Source organism: Geospiza fortis, unplaced genomic scaffold, assembly GCF_000277835.1.
Source record: "Geospiza fortis unplaced genomic scaffold, GeoFor_1.0 scaffold118, whole genome shotgun sequence".
Lineage (NCBI taxonomy): Eukaryota > Metazoa > Chordata > Aves > Passeriformes > Thraupidae > Geospiza > Geospiza fortis.
In genome coordinates this window covers 302,442-318,077 of record NW_005054380.1, presented here as the reverse complement: position 1 = coordinate 318,077, position 15,636 = coordinate 302,442, and the positions used below count along the sequence as shown (strand labels likewise).

General features: G+C 41.9%; 1 protein-coding gene across 5 annotated transcripts in view; it reads right to left on the bottom strand.

The window, feature by feature from the left end:
• Window positions 1–15,636, bottom strand: part of ARMC8 (armadillo repeat containing 8) — a 60,076-nt gene that overhangs the window by 39,993 nt on the left and 4,447 nt on the right. For 3 of the 5 annotated variants that reach the window (XM_031060300.1, XM_014308666.2, XM_031060301.1), the window contains one exon: window positions 6,146–6,217. The exons of the other annotated variants lie outside the window; for them this stretch is intronic. In XM_031060300.1, the coding sequence (XP_030916160.1) occupies window positions 6,146–6,213 (68 nt within the window). In that variant the 5' untranslated portion in view covers window positions 6,214–6,217. The remainder of the gene's footprint in view (window positions 1–6,145; window positions 6,218–15,636) is intronic. 5 annotated transcript variants of the gene reach the window in all.

Sequence of the window (15,636 nt, the reverse complement as noted above, 5' to 3'; positions counted from 1 at the left end):
GCAGGAATATTGCCCCAGCACTCCATGGGTTCCTGTCCTGGTTCCCAGCCTGGTGCTCCCAGCTCCCTCAAGGTGCTCACACGCCCCCTTCCAAGTGAAGGCTACTGAGGTGGCTGCAGCACAGCCTCTCCTCTTGGTTACTAGATCCAAACTCTCCATCCCAGTGCATCACCACTGCCAGATCTCCAGTCTGAGCTGAACTTATTCCAGTGTTTCCCCCTAAGACCATTCCATGACTCACTCAGCAAAACATAAATACATCCTTTCTTTGCAGCCATTTATACCAGAAGAGGAGCACACAGTCCCTGGAACCAAACAGAGATAAATTTACACCAACAGCACTCACTTTTTAACTTCCGCAGCGAATTACACTGCTTCAGTTTAAGACTACTTTTGAGATTATAAAAGTCTTTTGTTCCACAAAAAGTGTGTAAATAGTTATTACACAAAGCAACATCTTCACCTAGTCTTGCTTCAACCATCTTCTCACTTTGCTCAAGACTGATGTCTTATTCCTATGTTCACCACTGGACTGTTCATTCCATTGAAACTTTATTCTAAATCTTCCAGAAATTCAAACTTTATTCTAAATCTTCCAGAAATTCCTGTCTGATTTAGAATATCAGCCAGCTTATGACCACCACCTGAACAACTACTGTTCATTAAGATAAACTAATTCTAAACTGTTTTTGTCTGAGGATATCAAATGACCTTATACCAAAAATCAAGCTGGCTTTACTTCCTATTCACCTGCAGCTTGAAATTCTCCATTGTATACAAAAAGATTACACTACAGTCTCACTGAGTTTGATATCACCAGCCAACATCTTGCATCAGCACATGAAAGAGGACGTCAAGAACACATTTTTGAGTGATTTCGTACAGATTTGACTCTTCCAGCTCCTTAAGAAGAAGTAACACGAAGTATCATAAAGCTGCCTTCTGCATGATATTTTTAAACTTGAAACTTAAAATTTTAATAAAAATACACAATAGAAAAGGTGGCATTGGAAGTACATCTTGTATTAACAACTTTCTTTTTGCTATCAGAACAGGCACTTCACAGGTACAGGGCTGTATAGCTTCTAAACAACAGCTCTCACACAATTCTGCTGACTGCAAATGTTTGCCTTGACTCACCTGTACTCCACAGCTGTATTAGAAGAATACCTTGCTCCAGTTATACACATCATCCTTGTGGAGAGAGTTATTCCTCCTTAAGAGATGTCTAATGATGCAATCAGGTCCTGACTCCTGACTTGATTTGAAGAAAAGCAAAGAAAAACCATAGGAGAGCCTCTGCTCCCCACTCTTTCACCACCCTAGAGAAAAGCAAGCCTTGGAAAACACCAGCAAGGCAGGTGAAGCTCCTTCTCCTAAGACAGCAAACCACAGCACCTGTGCACAGATCCCTGTCCTGAGGGGTGCAAGGCAGAAAATCCCAGTGCAAACTGCACAAAGAACAGAACAAGGCATCAGGAAACAATTGTGTCCTGACCTCTTAAGGACATCCAAGAAGTTTGGACTAAACACTCCCTAATGTGCATGACAGACCTCACAGTACTGAGTCCAAGTGCAGGGAGTTCCTGGAAGCAAGCTGGGAACAGGCCAGGGACAAGGAAGGTCCCAGAGGATGTTCAGACCTGATAAAAGCACATTTGCTAACAGCCCCAGCAGAGGCCAGCCCTCAGCTCCTGCAGGCACCAGGGCAACCAGTGGGGCACAGAGGAGCACTGGAGGCTTGAGGAGCTCTGACAGGTCCTCAGGCCTTGCTCTGAGGCAGGATCAAACATGGAACCACTTGAAGTGGCTGTCCTGGTCAATTTTCCAGCTCCCACTGATGGAGATCTATGGCACTGCCACCCCAGCAGCCCCTCAGCATTTCAATGCACATTTCTCCACTGCTGTAGGGCAAGTCCTGCTCTCCCCATTCTCTGCTCATCTGTCTTGTTTTTAACTCCAGAGAACAAGACCTGCTTTTTGTGAGAGCTAGTTTTGTGTGGTTATTGAGCTGAGGCAGGTCTCAGTGCAAACACAAGACAAGAAGTGGAGGTAGGACATGGTCAGAAGCACCAAGGGTGGTTCTGTGAGAGGAGCTCTGTTACACCAACCTGGCACTTCACCTGCACTGCCAGGGCCAGAGCCACCTAAAGCATTTCCTTGCTCATCTTTTTTACCAGGTTGCACAGTTACCAAAGCAGCAATCTTTTATTCTAAAAGAACACTGCCTGAAGGAATTTGATTATGTTTAACAATAAATTGAAACATAAAATTTCATCTTGGTGTGCTTACAGCCCTAGAAACAATTTAAAATCCCAATAAATTCTTACTAGTTTTCACTTCCATAGGCCACCTAACAGTCTGCTGTGCAGAACTCAAAATTCAAGTGATGGAATGGAAGAGAGTCCTTCAGCTCTTCTACATGGCCTTTAAAACGTACTCCAAAGAAATTTTAAAAATTTAAAACCCCAACAGTTAAACAGAATCACTAATAAATGCCAGGGAAAGGTTAAAATTAGCTACACCAAATTCTTTGAGGTGCAACTACCTAGAGAAAGCATTGGGAAGAAGTGCACTACCACCTAACAATGCCAAAAAACTGACCTTATGTGATAGGGGAACAATCAGCTGGAAGTTAGGAAACCATTTTCAGCAACTGACAAGAATGATTTAGTGATTCTGTTAAAGGCCCTGGGTGGTTAGGACCAAGATTTGATTTAAAAACTGTATTAATTTTGGAGCAAAGGAATAACTGAAGCTCTTAATGAAGTGGATTGGACTTTAAATGCTGAACTCTCAGCAATAATTAGATCAGCAGTAACTTCATTCAGGTAAGGTTTTTTGTCAAAGTCACACAGAACAGAGCTTCAACAGCTAACTACAACAAACAGGAAAACAGAGCTCTGTTCTGCTCACTGGAATTTAACATTGCCTTCCCTGTGCTCTGCCATCCCCACATGAAAGAAGGAAGGAAATGATCCCAGGACGGAAGGGCCCTGCTGGTCCTTCCAATGACAAACCAGCAATGCTGCATCTCTCTGGGTACCAAGAGCTGCTCCACAGACCTGGAACACTGATTGATCAAGAACCTCCTCCTGCTCATCTCACTCAAGGGTTTTCTTTCCCAAATCCACCTCTGTGAGCCATTTACAGTTCAGAGGGTTGGGAGCCAGCAGCACTACAGACTGCTACTGCATGAACAGCACTTAGTTCAGAAGCCCTGTTAAGATGACTTAGAAAAGAACAATTTACATTTGAACTGATGATTCCATCATTTCCCTGAGATTTAGGCTGTAAGAGGAACTATCAGAAAGCATTAAATATTGAACTTGGACTCCAGAGAGGTGTCTGACATGGTGAGACACACAAGCTGCAGGATTTGTTCTTATAGAACTGCTCAGTAAAGGGGCACACCAATAATTACTGTGGATTTCTTGGTCTCTCCTATCACTAATGAAGGGCAGAAAGAAAAAAAAGCTGAAGGACAGTACAAGTCGGAAACTATTTCTGCCAATGCTGTCGTGTCTTAGCTTTAAGTTGGTCTGCCACTTAAAGAACTTGGCCTTAAAATAACTTTTCCCCTCTAAACTTTAAAAATTCTATTTTCTAGGAATACTACTAAAATGCAAGAATTTCAAAAAGTAACATTTCTGCAGCCTTGACAGGGGCCCAAGGCCAGCATTCCATGAGAATGGAAATTCTATGATTCTAGGAAGAGATACAGAAAATCACTTCTTGGGAAACAAAACCCACACACAGGCTGGCTATTTCCATTCTGAACATCCAGGGCCAAGTCTGTGCACACATCTGTACAGGTTTAACACCTCCAAGTTTTAAATTCCAGACATGGCAATTCTGCAAGCTTTCTTTAATCAACTTTGTTTTCCCTAGCACCCTCTTCAGAACAAGCAGTCGAGAGATGACCACAGTTCAGACTGAACTTTAAAGGGCCCATAAAAATTCATTTAAGGGACTGATACATGTCCCTTTCCAAAGATGACACCACTGAAAAGCCAGCTCACAGACTCAGGAGGCCACTGGCCCAGAAATAATAGGGATCCACCATTCTTCCACAGCAATTGCTTCCTTTGTAGGAACATCTTCAAATGCATTTCTTTGCAATATTTTAAAATAATGGGGTTATTTCATATATTCCAGTAGTATTTGGCCCAATTTCAAACAAAAGATACTTCTAGACTTGTTTCCAAACCCCATATGAGTCTGTTCTAATATTTGAAGATACTGTTTTCTTTTCCACTGAGTGACAGGTCTGAAGGAGTTCCTTAGGTCTAAAGAGTATTTTCTGAAAGCTTGATAGAGGAATACTTAGGGAAGGAGAGAGAAGCAAGAAATGAGTAAAAAACAAGCTGAACCACAGGAAAAAGCTGCAGCAGAATTCTAACAATTCCCATTAGAGAAGAGAATCAACTTCCTGTGGGAGCCTGCAACTGAACTCTGTGAAAAGAAAACTGCTCCTAAAGACTTAAACCAAAGAATGCCATGTTGGTTATTCCTCTCCTCACTGAGGGAGAGGTTTGGCTTTGCAGACTGGAATTCCCCAGGTCCTTGTACTCCACCAGCTTCACTGATTAGAAGGCACATCAAAAGAGCCAATGGATTCCCACCTCCTTGACAGAGAACAACCAGAGGGGCTCTCTAATCCAAATAGTCTATAATCTAGAGAAGTCTGTCTGCAACACCTTGAGGAAATTGTAAAGCCTTCAGAAAGGCACTTGGGGGTAGATGATGTCAGGTTACAGTCAGGGAGGATCACCTTTGGGCACAATAACTCAGTGTATTTCAGCTAGTCCTCCAGTCTGAAGAGCCTTTTCTGAAGATCTCTGAAGAAACTTCCAGTCATTTGAGAATAACTTGTCCTGAAGAGAGGACAAGTGTGATAGTTCACTTTTTAACATTTCCCAGGGCCAGTCATTCCTCTGCAGTTGTAGATTAACTGTATAATTTACCTGGGCAGCCAGAAGGCATTAACAACAATGAAGAAAAAAGCACTTTTGAATTTTCCTTACTGGGCACAAAACAAGCAGCAGCAAAAAGCAGGATAACTGAGGGAACAGAAGTCCTACAAAATGTAAGAACAGGCAGAGTCTAGATTTGGAAGATGAATCAGCAGGACTTGCAAAAACCCCTTAAGACCTGTTGCTGATAGAAATTCCTTAAATTTCTCATCATCTTCAACAAATGTCCATTTTCATCTTTTCACCTCCTGTGAAGTCTTCTCTTCACCTGTTTGTAGCTGGTCAAAAGGGAAGATAATCCAGCAGGTTTTGTACAGGGGTGGCCCCTCTGCTAATCCCTAGAGAATTTCAAGGGCCAGCCTTGGCACAAATTCAGAGTGTCAGTGAGAAGATAATGTCTGCAAATAAAAAGCATTTTTGACAAGGCAGCAGCAGCAGCTCTCAGGCAGAATAGTTTGAGACCTGGTTGCCATTTAAGCAAAAAGATACAGGTGGGTGCCACACTGACAGCACAAGGACTGCAGTGCTCAAGGTTTTCATTCTCCATTGCTGCAAACTGAGGCTGAAAGAAAGCTGAAGGAGAAGAGGGATGAAATGAAAGCTGTAGTGAGCAGTCTAGGAGCTAAAGTCACCTGCTCAATTTGTACTAGTGGAATCAGGGTCCAGAAAATGTTAACATCAGCTGAAGCAGCAAGGTACAATAAAGTATGATCAATGGGTTTTAATCCTCTGAAGCAAGTGGAGCAGACAAGCAAATTATCTCAGATGTTTTTTCAATATTTTAAATTAAATCTTAAACATAACCTTACACATTTTCAGTTATGAACTCACCAGGCAGTTGGCTGAAGAACAGGATTAAGATACAACCACTTTCATCCATCATTAATATCAATGTCAAAAAAATAGATTTTATTCCTGAGCTGATAAAGTTCAATAAAAACACCAAGACTACTTTAGAGATTCTATGAAATTCTAAATGAAAAGCATTACTCAACAGCCTGTTCTGTAATACATGAGTTTAACAGATATTTCAAGTCTCTCTCAGTTACATTAAAGAAAGTATTCAGTCAACTACAATCAAAGTTAAAACGAAAAAGTGCCTGTGATCGAAGGATCATTATTCCAGACCTGTTGTGAATCAGTGAAAAGGAGAGTAGCAAAGGACATACCTTGGAACTGCTCCCAAAACAATCAAGTTGGCTTTTTGTTTGTTGTTTCCAATTACAGCATTTTTCATATCTCTGTAAATCCAGAAAGAAAAACAAACCCTGGTAAATTATGCTGAGGTACTGAGGGCTTATCTATAGAATTTACTATTTCCATGAGGCTTATCAAGCAGTTTTCCACATGTCCATGCTGCAGCTACAGACTGGGCAGTGCTTCAGGGCACAGTTTCCTCAGCCCACAGGAAAATACCCCAGAGCTCTGGGATTCCACTACATCCCAACTCCTGCAAGTAAGCAAAACCCCAAACTATCTCACATGCACACCATACACCAAGAAGTCTTATTACTGACAAAAACTAGATATACTGGTTCTTTGTGCCCACATTGTCACTAGACTTCTAAAACAATTTTAAAACCCCACTACTAGTTGGGAAGTCAAATATTGGGAATTTAAAGTATTAACTGAATAGTCTACTGGGTGCAGGGAAAGGCAAGCTAAGAAAAAAGAACAAGGAACCATCAGCAGTCTCCAGAGACCAGGCTTTTACTCTCTTCACCCCAGGCTTCCTTTCATGTATTTCTTTCAAAATCTCAGGAACTAAGTGGAAATCAGAGCATTTTCCCACCTGAGAGTCACTGCAAGGTTACACACATGACAGGCATTCATACCAGAGAGGTACCAGAATATGGGAGGCACTTTGGGAAGTGGACACTGGTTGCACACACTAAGAATTCCTATGAAAACCTGTGGTTTGCAACCTTGTTCAGAAGATTGCTACTGCATCCTAAAAACTATCAGCACCTGCTCTTTTTTCTCTTCAAACGAGCACATTGAGCATACATGAACATCCAGACAATCTGAAAGCAAGCTTGCAACTTAGAACTGGTTTCTGAAAATCAAGATGATCCATTCCTAGGAAGCTTTCTAGCTGTTGGGGCCTTTAAGAGCAGAGAATAGAGAGAGATCAACTTCAGGTAATTCTTTATCACCAAAAAACCAAAACTAGATTGATTATAGTGTTAGCAGCAAAATCGATAAGCTAATCATTATGCATATAATTTACTCAAACAATTTGGGAGTGTTAGTAGTTGCTTTAAGTGAGCACATTTTCTTGACTCTATATCCCTCCCAGCTGCTATCTGCAATTTTAAAGAAACATAGAGCAGCCCTGTCCTGTGAGATCTGCCCTGGCCAGCAGGAACACTACACAGTCCTTTGGTGTGCACTGAAAAAGCAGATTTCACTGCACCAAGCAGCTGTCCCAAGTGCCCCAAGTTTAACAACTCCCTCCACTAGAACTGTAAAAGACTTAGCCAAGGCAGGCAAAACCTTACTGGCACAAACAGGACCTCCATAAAGCTCAATTAGCAAAAGGTAATTGCCTGTTCTCCCTGAATTTCTCCACGTGCATGCACAAGAGTACTTGAGGAATTCCAGGCTAGCTCCAAGTCTCAGAGCTCCAGTATGGGAGCATCACTAAAAGCAGCTCAGCTGCAGTTCTGTGCACACCTGAACCCAGCAGAGCCAGGAACCCCCTGCAAGGAGCCAGCACTGAACAGCAACTGCCAGCCCAGCCCAGCTCCACTAAGCTCAGCATCAGTGGGAAATGCTGCACCTTCCTGTTGTGTCCCCCTAAGGTGGGTAACTTCACACCACGAGGCAGGAGGTAGAGGAGAAAGAGCAAGGTCAGGAGACAGGATCAGCTGGAAGCCCCTGAAAATTCCACAAATGGAGTTGAAGCTGTCACTAAAATCAGAAGCAGTACTTCAGTGGTTTCTATGCTGAACCCTTCACATTAAAGGTAATTCTTAAAAGTTTGTGAAATGCAAGAGTCAGTCCAAAACAGTGGCAGAAGCAAGGGTCAGATGCCTCCGAGGAATAATGGAAACTGCATCAACAGAGGTGTCAAGTTCAGGCACTGAAGTGCTCAGGCCACTCCAAGACTTCTGAAGAGGCTGCCTCTCCCTGCTGCCCTGAGGCACCAGAGTCATCAAGAGCTGCACCGTACCCACAACTGCAAAGGTATCTCAGGCAGCTAAAGGGGAGGCACTAACCAAGCACTCTGGAAATTAACAAACAGATTTGGGTGATGCTATAATACTCTGTGCTTGTGATTTTACATGGTATTTTGTGTAAAAAAAAAACCAAACAAACAAAAACCTGAAAACAACACTACCTAACTTTTGTGACTTGTGCCCCAATCCCCAATGCCCCAGAATGATTTGTTAACCTTATAACCATTTAATAAGTATTGCCTATCAGAATTTGATTCAGAGACCCTTCCACAAGTGGCAGGAGCATGGCCAAGTTCCATAACACCCAAGTGGAGAGGGTTAGTGAGGGCACAGTCCTGATCCGTAAATTATTCAGATGAATTTCTCCATCCCGTGGTCATTAAGTTCCTCAGAAAAGTTACGTCAGACAGGTAAGAAACGGCATAAGCTTGAGATTTCTGACAGATCCAACACATGCACATTTGACCAACTTCAACTTGCAGGCAAGTCAAAAACCTTCAGATTGGTAACATGACCAAAACTGTCAGAGGCAGGGCTCAAAGGTCCCCATGTCTGTGTGCACTCCCAAGCTCCTGACACACTTCTCTCTTCCAAGCTGCCACCTACAGAAGTGACCTATTCAATACAAGGAAACTCTGGATATGGAAAGCAGAACACCCTTAAAATGCCATATTCAAATGCTGCACTGTAGTAGACTTTTTTTTTGTGTGCTATGAAAAATAATTACGTAATTGCATATGATATTTTATAGAGATTTTCCTGATCAGGAAGCTAGTTCCCTAAGAAGCAAGGAACTACCATATGCTGTCCTAGACTACCAGGTCCTTGGTGAATCACAAACCTTGGAAAAACTAAGGGCAACTCCCTTATTTGAGAACATTACCTTCAGCAAGTTCAAGCTTGCCTGATTTCAGATCCAAGACATCATGAGATACATCCAGGGAAAAAAAGCAGCAAAGATCACGATCTCCGATCTCGTACAAGAGGCAACAAAGAAACCTCAGAAACTGAGTCCAAAACTAACCCCCACTTTATTTCCAAATGTCAGGCACCCTGCTCCCATCTCCTCTGTGCAGGAGGGAAAAGGGAACAGCAGTAACAGTGCAGCAACAGGGAGATGAAAACTTCAGAAGCACAAAACATCCCTGGTGACTCCAGGCCTGATCTGTGACAGGACCATGATCCAGAGGGAGATCCAGCCTTTCCAACTCCCAGCTCAGGGTATGAGCCAGCTGCCAGCAGCCTCACAAGAAAAACTCAGAGCTGGCACCTGCACCCAGAACACCTCAGCACCAGTGAGTTTCTCAGCTCAGAACAGCAACTCTGTGGAGAGTCAAAAGACAAACCTGAAGCTCCATAAAACAGAGCCCTTAAGATGCATTTGAGGTTGGCTGGGTTTTTGGTTTGGGCTTTTATCTAATATCCTGCATATTAAATCTTAGTTTTTAGGTTCAAACTAAATTCCAAATCATTTAACAAAATAACCTGCATTACAATCAATTTAACACATAGATTTAAAATCTAATATTTATGCTGACATGTATTATAGTGCAATAAAGTAATTTACATGGAAAAAAACCTGCAAGAAGGAATAACACAGGCTGCCAACAATAAAATACTACAGAGCTCCCAGCTAAGTGCTTGGGAATATTGCTTCCTGAAGTGCTAAACCAGCTTTTTCAATCTCTTATTGCTTCTTAAAGAAATAAAAATATCATTTCATCAGTTGAACCTGTGACCATTCAGCTTTAAGTTATGAAACAACCTAGAGACTGGAAAAGCAGCAAGACTGATTTTCTTCCTACAGCTTGAGAAAATCAGTTGGGTGATGTTTATCAGCTCTAACAATGTTTCAGAACATTGCAACCCAAAAGCAATCAGTTTAATTAATTAGCTATAAATAAAATGCAGTGCATGCTAGTATATGAACACAGCATGAGTGTTTAAAAATATTTTAGGAGTACATTAAACTAAAGAAAAATCTAATTTCCATCTAAATACAGCTTGACAAGATTTACAAGAAGAACTAATCTGCCAACTGTGCATGAAGTTCTGGTTTTATTCTGATATTTAATGTGTAATTGTTTAAAGGCACCAGATATAGCCACTTCAGACAAGCAAGAAGCGACATTAAATATAACAGTCTGCAAGTAAAATATGGTCTTTCAGTTTCAATGATTCCTAACCAATAAAAACCAATATTTTTAAATGTCTACACCCTGGAGAAATGAGTAGTCAATGAAAATTATTATTGCAGAAAAAAGCTGAGGAGTCGACCTTTACCCTACACAGAAGTTACTGAAGTTCAACATCTTAATGATGTCAGTTCTAAGTTTGGGACTCCTTCCACAGAATAAAACCCCAGTGAAACACAAGAGTGAGCTCAGGTCCCAACTGAGAAAGAAGAGACTTTCACAGCACCGCCAGTGAGCCCCCATACCTGCATCTTTCCTTCAAAAGAAATCCTGAGAAAGCAGCATGGATCCAAGGACAAGGTGACAATTTGGCTCTACTTCCATTTTGAAAATACAGTAAATCAAGCACAAACAGAATGAATTATAAAATTCTGTTAGGAAGCCCTGGAGCTTTCCTACATCATCTTCCACCAAAGCAATACAAAAGATCTTGAAACAAGCCAGAGTGACTTGAGGAAGCAGCCACAGGAACTCCACAGAAGAAGAGGAAATAAACAGCCTGCATGACATTTCCTCATCTTATGGCTTTTGAAAACAGCAGAGAGCCACATCTCAGGCGCTCCTGACAGAGAAGGGTATCAAACACGAGTTGAACAATCACAGAAGGAAAAGTAGCCCTTGGCACCTCCAGCCAATGCTTTCACTTTTAGTACAAAACAGTTCCAAGAGATTCTGAGCCAGTTATGCAGCCAGACAAAGCTCCCAACACAAAGCACTGTCAGGGCTGGAGATTCATCTAGCAGGGGCTGTCCAAAGTCACAACAACAGAGTGACACAAAGCAGCACTCCCAAAGGTTTCAAAAGCTCAAAATGCAACCTTCTAAAAAGCTGAGGTACTGCAGCTGATACAGGGACATAGCTCAGAGAAAAACCAGCTACCCCAAGTGTAGGAGAGTTTCTAAGTTTCAGGATCATATGAGCAAATGGCACCTGTACTGGCTGGACTACAGCCAGAAGCTCACTGTGGACAAGCTAAGTTTGGATAATTAAGCTTCCTACAGCTTTTGTTGCCTCCTCCTCCTCCTCCCTTTCCTCCACTCTCCCATTTTTATAGATGGATTGAAACCAACATCAAGATTTAATGACCAGGTTTTGAGCGTTAAAACACATCCATCACTATTGTCACAGAATTAATTTCTAAGATGGATACTACTATGGCTTGAAGCTGTTTTCTACTCCTTTAGTAAGTAGAGACCAACATGACTGCTGGTCTAACCAAGTGAATAAAATTTAACAAACTCCTGTCAATTCAAGCAAATCCCAGAAGTCCTAAATCAACTTATTTTAAGGTTAATCATCAAGTTGGGAAGCAAAGTTTCAAGATTTCTAATCCCATTCAAAAATAGCAGTTGATACAACAAAAAAGATGATTTTACAGGAAAGAACAAAGCAGCAGAGGAAGACAGAGTTACTCAACTCCTTTGAATTTTAACACTTAAAAACTGTGACACAATCAACATACAGCGCAAACTAAACAAACAACATTTAAACAGAGGGCCTTCAATTAACGGTTGCTCTCAATCTTAATTCTGTAATCTCAGGCTATAAAATCAAAATGCTGTAGAAAAATAGCACCTGGCTATAATTAGAGCACTGCAGAACAGTAGAATTTAACACACATAAAGCTTAAAGTGGTACTTTACTCCAACTCCTCCATATCTCAATGCCATTGAAAATGCTTGAACTCTTATCTCAAGTATCCTCTCTGCAGAGGCAAATTGCCATGTCAGGAGTTTCCTGACAAAGGAAGTCCACCAAACAGAAAGAGAAGTGTTTGAGTGACCCATACCTGTAGTTAGAGATATTGATAGCTTACTCCTACCCTGAATTTATCCTGCTTTCCAATGCTCCTCTTGCTGTGTGTGACAGACTGAAGAAACCTCTCATACCAAACCTTCACTTCCACATGGGACTTTACATCATTCAATTCCCCTGCTGCCCTTCTGATCAAGCTTAACAATGTCAGCTCTCCATGTCTTTGGCTACAGTCTCAACTCAAGTTCCTTTCCAGTCTCTACCTGGACTGACAAAAGGGAGATGCTGCTTTTCCCTCCTCTCCCAAGCACGTTTTATTGCCTCATCCTCGGCACTGAGTTTGGATATAGTGCTACAAGTTGCATGAGACCAGTAATGGAGAAACAATTTGCCTCACTCATCTTAAAAACAATGTAACCCAAATTTAAAGTGTTTGAAGTTAGTGGTAGATGGGAGTTCAGCTAACTTCTATTATGTAACCAGTAAAAGCTAAAAAAACCAAACCAACAAAACCACACGAACCATAGCTGGAGAGAGCTCTGTATTATCAGCATTTCAATTTCAGCATCAATCTCTGCTATTTAACCACACTAGGTCCTAAAGAATTATCCCAACAGAGGTGTGGACAAAACAGCTGCACCTCAGCAGAACTCTCACAAATCCTCACTCAGAAAATCCCTGCTCTGTGATGCCAGATCAGCAAAACACTTCTTTCACAACTGTCCCAAAACGGCCAAACCACGTGAAAAGAGCAGCTCCACCACTGCTGCTTCACATGAATGACCCAAAATACCAAATACAAGTAACTATGGTACCTTTTTTCTTAATGTCTCTATCTTCCCCCAAGGATATTTCACTTCCCAGTATGAACAACTGCCTTCAGCATTTAGCAGTGCATCCCACAGCTTAAGCAAAAATTGAATGAAATTTCATTAAACCAAGAGGTATCTGTAACACTACATTTTTACTGCACTAGTCTTCATTCACTGTCCCTTTATTTAAAGTTACTTTTGCCCACTGTCCCATTTTAAACCCACCACTCTTTATCTACAGAACATCACCCACCACAAGTGCTCCACATGGAGACTTTTCAGCTTCATTCAGGACAGGAAGATACCTTAAAATAGCCTTGCAACATGTGTTTGGCTGTTCTAAATGTGAGCTCGTAATACTGTTTGACACTGTCCACTGTACCCTAGGCCAACAACCACTGAAGGATCATCAAATCCTATTAATTTAACATAGCTACTACTCAGTAGATTATAATAATCTGAAGTCTCTCTGTCATGAAGCAAAACCTCTGATTTTTATCTCCAAATAGCTATCAGAGCTAAGATGATGCACTGGCCTAGTCAAGCCTAAATTCCCTTTTTAAAATGGGTGTTACTCAGTTCTCATTAGAACAGAAATCCTCTAATATCTATATGCCATAAACTCTCTCATTCTGGAGTTTCTGGACATTTCAGATAATGCCTGTTTGAAGTATATTTTAGCAAGTATTTCTATCAGCTAGCCTTCCTGCTATAATCCCCAAGAAAAGTATCTCAACAGTTGACATTATCAGTTCAGCACCATAAACACAGCACACATACTACAGTCAGCTGAATCATCTGGTACACAAATTAACTGGAAAACACGGTTCTGTCCCTTGCACTAGAAATATCAACCCTTTATGTTAGCATAAAAGTTCCATATTGCAAATGGAAAATGAGCTTCTTTGGGATAGCTACTAAATTCCAATTTTTAGTACTGATTCCAATCAGTGCAAACTGGCAGCTTGGAACCAGAAACTCCAACACCAAATATGAAGAATCACAACCTCAGCAGCACTGCTGGCTCTGTGGCACATGTCCCTTGGGCCCAACCTCCAAGTTCAGTCTTTACAACAGCTCTCACATCCCCAAAGGGCAGAATTATTTCTCCTCCAGCTGCTTGCACCCTCCCTTGCAGGCAGCCACTGCCTTTATGTACCAGATTCATCAGGGGAAGGTAAACTCTGAATGGCCATGTAATGTTCAGCTGTGCTCAGCTTGAGCTCTGTTACTGAGTCCCACCTCAGCCCCCCTGTGACCCCATCCTCCCCAGCTCCATCAGCCAGTCTGACAGAGGCTGTTCCTCCTCCCTCCTCTGACTCTGAGCCTCAAGCCATCACAGCAACAGTATCACCATGCTGAGGGTTGTATCAACAGAGGGATTTTGGAGAAAAGTGGCTTCACAGCCATCTCAAAAGTAGCAGTGAAATGGAGTCAATAACCATCATTCTCTCATGGGCTCAGAGCAGTAAATGCAAGGCCTAAAATATTAAACATCCTTGTGAGGCTGAAGATTGCTGGCCAAATATCATAGATACACCTGAAATTTAACCCACCTCTAAATATTACACCAGGAGTTACAATACATAACAACTTACTTGCCAAAAACAAGTTATTCTGCATAAGTACCTTTTGCTGCACTATAAAAAAATGCACAAGTGAGAGTACCTTTTCTCTGGTACTTGCATTGAAGTGCATCTCCCTCTCTTCTCTAAGTCTACACCATCCTTCCACCTGACTGCAAAAACCACTGCACTGAAAGCCCCTCTTCACAGAGCACTACTTAATGCTCAGATGTTTAAGCCTTTCAGTTCCTCCTCTCCCTCCAAAAAGCCTTCTTTCACAGCTCACCTCTTGAAAGGGAAAAACCAAGGAGCAGAGCAGTGCTCCCAGCACCACCTAAACCTGCTCCAATTTCTGTCAGATCCTGCAGCTTCCCAGCTCCAAGCCACAAAGAGCCCATCCTGCAGTTCACAAAGCACCAACAAGGGACTCAGGAGCCTCTTCCCTCTACACATGAATGACTCTGCACAAAAACAATGCTTCAAAAAATTACATCACTTGTTGTTAGCCAATAACATCTCCAAGTTTCATGCAGGATATGCATTTACTACAGTGTACTGCCTAGGAGACAACAGAATTGACCCAAATGTAGAGGGGCAAACTATGACAGCAACAACCCTCTAAGGACTGCTCTATTTCCACATGGCCAAGGGAATATGCACAAAACCAAAGAAAGCTCCTGCACTTCTGAACTGAGGTTCAGAAGTGCCCACTGAGACTAAAAATCTGATGCAGCTGTTTGGGATGCAAAATGTGGAGACAAGTGCTGTTCATCACTTTGTTACAGAAAGTTTAACAGACAAGAAGAACAAGAAGCAAAAAGTAGCCTCTTCACAACTGTCTGAAGGGGGGTAACTGTTGCTCCATCAGAACTGAGATGGGAATTTCCTCTCTTCACACTTCATGAAGTTGCCTCTCATATTTCACAGAGCTTTTGTGGTGGCCATGTGTGAACACTGCACTGATGATTCCTCCAACAGTCATAGCTGAGAACACAGCACACCATTACACAGCCATCTAAACCTCTGCCTGGAACATTTATTACAGACCCAAACTACAAAATAAAAAATAGTTGAATGCAAAACACACACTGTGTGAGGGCCATGTGCCATTTCTATAGGATGCTTCCTTCATTGTGCTGAGAAATAAAATG